The sequence below is a fragment of the Phyllopteryx taeniolatus genome, chromosome 6, assembly GCF_024500385.1.
Source record: "Phyllopteryx taeniolatus isolate TA_2022b chromosome 6, UOR_Ptae_1.2, whole genome shotgun sequence".
Taxonomy (NCBI): Eukaryota; Metazoa; Chordata; class Actinopteri; order Syngnathiformes; family Syngnathidae; genus Phyllopteryx; species Phyllopteryx taeniolatus.
This window is the reverse complement of record NC_084507.1, coordinates 7,279,265-7,285,524: the sequence shown is the minus strand read 5'-3', so window position 1 is coordinate 7,285,524 and position 6,260 is coordinate 7,279,265. Positions and strand designations below refer to the sequence as shown.

Sequence of the window (6,260 nt, the reverse complement as noted above, 5' to 3'; positions counted from 1 at the left end):
AAACATTATGGTGGCATCAGAAGAATCTAGTTATCCATGATATGTGTTGGTGTGTGCAGAAATTGTTTGATAATGTGCTCAGCTGATGACAGTGAGTGCTAATGGCAACAGTAGGTTCTGTGAGCAGCAAAGCAGTGTACAAAACATGCTGTGTCATTTGTGATTCTTAGAGGCAATACACTGAAGGGTCCTTGGTAAAGTTCACACCAGAAAGGTGAGTAAGAATAAAAAAAATGAATCTGAAGATTGTTTCATCTAAATGTGGATGTGTTCCATCACAGTGGCTGAGAAGCGATTAAATCTGGTGAGGAGAACCAGATGAAACAGTGCAAAGGTTACCATTTTGTGTGTCTTTATTTTGGACATGATGACATTACATGTTTTTGAAATTTACAAAAGTGTAACAGAACTGAGAATGCCTCAGACGAGGTAGAGCTTTCACATCGGCTTGCTGGCTTGAAAATGACAAAACAAAACAAAAAAACAACCACCCAAACAAACTAATGACCTAGGAAATCAAAATTACCAAAACCTGTCTTGCCTCTGTCCTCGTGTCCTTTTTGAAGTGATAATAAATATAGATTTCAACCAAAACAGTTGGAATAATAAGGTCTTGTTAGGTACATGAATCATGAGGTTCAATACAAATAAAAAGCTCACAGACACAAAAAACTAAACAAATATGTGATAAACCCCCAACCAAAGGAAGGAAAAAAAAAACTGTGGGAGGCCAGACACGGCGAGCTAATGACAAAAGTCCTACAATTTAGGAGAGAAAGACTATGAACAATCTCTTACATCTTCATGAAAAATAACCTTGACTTGTCAAACCTTCCATGAAAAAAAATAACAAAAAAGGTGTGACACACAGCCATTACAGAAAAAAACATCATGTCACTAAAATCTATGCAAAAAGCTTCTAAACCCAAAATTACAAGCGTATAAGCCGTAACTGTTATAGTAACATTCTCAAAGTAACCTTGGCTAGAATTGAACAGAATGAAAGGTTAAAGCAGTAATCTAGTCTAAGTGCACTAATTATGGCATTTGGTTTTGTTCTACCGCTGTATATAAAGAGTTTGGTAAGAGTGGATTACAGACAAACAGTTTATATTAGTCACTCCAGCTTCACACTTTCGCTAAGTCACACTTCGGAGTACAAATTCCTAACTGAGGAGTTAATCTTAAAGGGAATTCTGTACAATGTGGGCATTATTAGTACTATTCTACACTACAAGGCTAAAATATCCATTTTCAAGTATTTTCACTAACCACACCCTTCAATGCACTCTTTTGTGTATCATTAGACATATTAAGGTACACAACATAGTATGCATATCTCAACAACCAGCTGGTTTTACATCCATTGTTTGTTTTTGTAAACAATTACTGAGGTTTCAAAATAAACTAATGGTCTTACTCGGTATGTTAACTGGTTTGAATAGTTTATGTGTGCAAAAATGTACCCAACACTTAAGTTCCCTGACAAGTGATGATCTGCTTGTATCCAATGAGTCAAGGCGTGGCTTACTCAATTTAGGGGTTGCTGAGGAGACAAGCCCAAAGTAGAGGATACTACAACAACAAAAAACTATGTGAAGACCAGCCCCTCCTTCATATCAACATGCCATTGTAGAGGAGGTAGGAACAACACAGAGGATAGAGGCCACAAAGCGTGAATGTTAACCGTCCTTTTCAATAGACTGGAAAACATGCAAACACCATCTGTGTAGACTGTGACTGCTCTACAATTCAATAGGGTTCAACATCACTATTTGGTAGCATGGCTGACAGAATAAGAAAAGTTGGAAGAATCCTAGAGGAAGATCCTAAAGCCCCGTTGGGACTGTTCCATCTTGGAATTTCCTTTGTTTTACCAGGGAAGGCAATTGAGAACAGTTTCTCATTTACATTGCCGACCCAGAGGCAATTTAGGGTTCAATGTCTTATCCAAGGGCTCTTCGACAGCAGACAGTCGGAGCCGTGATTCGAACCGGCGACCCCTCGGTCTGTGGACAACACACACTACCGACCACAGCCGTCCTTGTAATACTTCTGTTCGACCCTCCGATCTAACAGTCGACAAGTCCTTCAATAGTAACCTTGTGAGAATTTAATTTTAGTCTCTCTCAGTAATAAACCAAAACTTTATCTGTGATCAATTGTTTCATCCAGTGCTAATATACAGTGCAAATGGTGATAAACACAAAGCAGTTGACCAAATTTAAGATAACTGTAACCCGGTACATGTGATACAGGCACCTTGAAGTGGTCGTACGTTGCAGTGAGCATACTGTACGTCATTAAAAGGTCAAACAGAGCATATTTTTACTAGTAGGAATGTTAGAATGTAATGTCTATTGGTGTGAGCCCGAGCTGGCATCCTTGACCCGTTTGAGGGATTTTAACGTCAGCCTGTGGGTGTAAAAAGCTTGCAGCAAATTTGGACAAATTAAAAGACCACAAAAAAACTACTATAGCCATTTAGCACAGAGCAATCACACTGGCTAGCAGTAGCAGAACCATATTTGTCTCCAAACATGCCCCAGCTGGCCTTTACTTGGTGTAATTTCAATCTGAGTCTTCAGGCCGCTCTCACTGCAGGTTTGCACTGTAAATCAAAGTCAAAGTGTCAATGTGAGAAAGGCTCAGTAATTTAAAGGAGTTATATAGATGGAAACTGCCGGCACTCAGCCCCTTCCTCTTCAATTGACAATAATTGTATGGCCATAAAAATGGTACACTCATTTATAATGGCTATTAAAAAGCAAGTCTTTTTAATGAGCATTAGTGCAGTCTCTCTCTCTCTCTCACACACACACACACACACACTCTCACTAATCACCCCCCTCACAGTGGTCACCCTTAAGATTTCACGAAAGAGTAGAGCCAAGTGACTTTACCACATTTGCACATGCTGACACGCACAAGACATTTTAATGGCTTTTAGCCCAGAAGAAAAAGTCTTTATGACTGTGATGATGAGTCGATTCATCAGTTATACAATGCAGATAACATTTATCAGCTACTATACTTGATAATCAAATAATCACTTCAGACTTTTTTTTTCAAAGCTGATTTGCTGCTGCGACCTCTCAAATATTTTGATTCCTATTGTTTTTGCTCAAAGATTTGAAGAGAACATCATTCAATTTGATAATCGGTGATAACAAATTCATTAAATCAGTAAGTAAATAAAGACAGATTTCTGCCATCAGGGATACATCTAGAATTAAAAAAAAGGATTTATAAAGAAAGAGAAGAATGTTGGCCACTACAGTAGCATATCACAGCAGTTACATTAAAAAGATTTTTTTTCAAATACCAGTGAGCTAAGTCTAGGACCTGAGAAGGAATCGTTCCACACATCTGATCATTATTTCCAAGAAGTACAGCAAAAAAGGTTTGTGACTTAATAGTTTACTCTTTTCCCATTGTGTTATTTTAGTACTGTAAAGAGCAGCCAAGCCATTTTTGTATTTATTCATTATAAAACCTCTCCCTCAAACTACAAACAACATAGAAAACCCTCATTAAAGGATGATGGCTGAGGCGAAGAAAAGGTTTCACATTGTCGCCCATAAAATCCAAAGTTGATCAGAGCCACATCCTATTTTTAGATGTGATGATGGCGTTTTCAGTTGATGTGAGTCCCTGACTAGCCAGGACTGAAGTTCAGATGTCCAAGAGAGGCCTTAATGCGGATTTTGTGAGGTGGGCGGTGGTCTTAACTCTCTTTGCTCCTCGGGGCTCAGTAACAAGTTCCTTGAATCTGGGTACTGGCCGTTGTCAAAAGGTATGTGGTGGACACTCTGGACGTGTGTCTTCAGGTTCCCTTTCTGAGAGGCTCTGTATGGGCAGAGCTGGCAGCAGAAAGGCCTCTCTCCTGAACAACAAAACAAAACACACACAAAAGCACAACGTTCCAAAAGGTCATGTGGTGGCGGCCAACGACTTGGTGACATGACATGTAAACCACAGATGAGCGAGTGGAAATAAAATGGGGAGGAAAAGGCACGCATAAGCCACATTTAGAAGGAAGAAGGGAGACTTTATATACACAATATGGACTCAAATATTAAGACACCTGGCAATTACACCTAATAACTGAAAATGTAATAAAACATGGAATTAGTCCACCCAACTGCTATGAGATCCAACCCTGAGACAAACATTCACACCTGTAGACAATTAATTTATTCCATTAAGATGTGTCCTAATACTTGAGTCCATATAGTGTAGGTTTTATTTCAATGCAACATGCCCGACAAACTCCTTCTGGAGAATTAAGCCACACAATCCTGTTTAAACAGTCCTCATTTTATCTCCATGTATTTCACTCAATCAACCCAGCCGCCCGATGATCACCTCCACACCCCCCCACACACACACACACACACCCTATCTTCTAATTAGACTGACCTACAATGGGACAGACATTGGATCTCAGCAAAAAATAGAAAGATAATAAAAAATAAGCAACTCACACCTGAACAAAACAAATGAGATTGCCATTTAATTGCACCTAATTATCATTTTGATAAATGGAAGAATATCACAGCTGGAAAACAAATGACTCCCTGTGCCCCTCCCCCAGCATTTTCCCTGAAGAAGACAAGGGAAATATAGCAGTTATCATACATCATCAGAAGTACAACAGAGAGAAAGAAAGAGGGGTGTTTGAGGAAGAGAGCGATAACAACAAAATAGGTATAATTAATCATAAAGGAAAATAATAAAATAGCTGGAAAAGAAGGTGAGGAGTGGACGTGAAAGGAAAGCAAGAACCTGGCCGACATCGTCCTGTGAGGAAACATGGCTGACGGGACTGCCGCACTACATTATACTAAAGGTTATCGTCACCGTAAAGCAACGTCAACACTGCATCTAATTGGACCCCTCCGCCAGACGCCTGCTCCCATCATTCATATAGTGCGCGGTAAATCTCAGTCATGTGGGGCGTGCGCGTGTATGTGTGTCAGTGTGATGTGTGTGATTAATAAAGTTGAGGGTGCAGCGTGTACAAGTGAATGTCAAAGCCGGGCAGATTTACTTTTGTTTCCCACTCGGCCTCAATTCTTGTCTCTTGTGACTGACTCAAAAAACAAAGAAAAGGCATTCACGGATGGAAGGCTGCGAGTTTTGAATATGTATACTCTGATAAAAACACTTTTTTTTTTTAAATGTATTTATTGTCTCTACCTTTGACTGCAGTGCACAGCAAATGTTATCCTGTTGATTTATTTCCAACCGCATATGAAATTTGAACTTGTCATTTAAATCCTGAATGATAAACTTGTTTAGCTGGAAAGTCAAGTAGCTTACAACAACAACTTACCTCGATATTTAACTGTATCAAATGTAATCTTCCTTGACCGGTGTTTCAACATCACCGTGTTTGACATGCTCGTGCTTCACTTTAGTCACTAGTTACAAGTTTTTAAGAAAATATGTCAGAAAAGTTATGTAAAGTATGACTTGTGTCCCTCTTAACTAGCTGAATAAGAGAATGTATTGCTATACCATATTGAAAACACCTCTTAGTCTGATGCACTGCGGTACTACACTATCAAAGACGTATCATTGATTATTATACAGCTCTTTGCTGAAAAAAAAGCTTGCACATGATTAAAATGTAGTAAACTGAAGTCATTTTTTAAACATTTTCCTTTCTTCTTGACAATTACATCAGTTGAGCATATTTCAATCATGTGCAACCTATGTATGTACAAATTAAGTGAATTCAAAGGATTTTTTTCAGTATTGTATTGGTTGTGGCTGATGAGTGGAATCTAAATATAATGCATCCAATATACCAAAATCATTTGTGGCCTCGGCTCTTGAATAGTCAATAATTTGTGTATTGTGCTTTTAAAATTGAATTTGCTTCCAGTTATGCCTAACATTATTCATAGTCCCATTTTGAGGTGAATGTTTAGCTTATGCATGCAATGCCAACTTTATGGTGTAGATTATGGTATAGGTTACAAGGAGGATTTCTTTTTCCAAAACTATTAAAATATTAAATATTTTACATGCCTACCTCGTATCTATCTATATCTATATATATATATTAGGCTTTACACGATCAAGATTTTTGGGGCTGATCAGCAAGTTTAAAAAACCGATAACCGATCACCGATCCGAGCAATGTGTCTAAACCGTTCATTTACTGTATATACTTGTATACTTCATTGCTAAAAAAATATATTTACAATAAATAATGTATCTTTGTTCATCTATTTATGCCAGTTAGGCAT

At 38.3% G+C, this 6,260-nt stretch overlaps 1 protein-coding gene across 6 annotated transcripts in view; it reads right to left on the bottom strand.

The window, feature by feature from the left end:
- Positions 1-330: 330 nt before the first annotated feature.
- znf516 (zinc finger protein 516) overlaps positions 331-6,260 on the bottom strand; it is a 55,607-nt gene continuing 49,677 nt past the window's right edge. For 3 of the 6 annotated variants that reach the window (XM_061776260.1, XM_061776261.1, XM_061776259.1), the window contains one exon: positions 331-3,886. In XM_061776260.1, coding sequence (XP_061632244.1) covers positions 3,696-3,886 — 191 coding nt within the window. In that variant the 3' untranslated portion in view covers positions 331-3,695. The remainder of the gene's footprint in view (positions 3,887-6,260) is intronic. The other 3 variants (XR_009788929.1, XM_061776262.1, XM_061776263.1) reach the window with 2 other exon arrangements.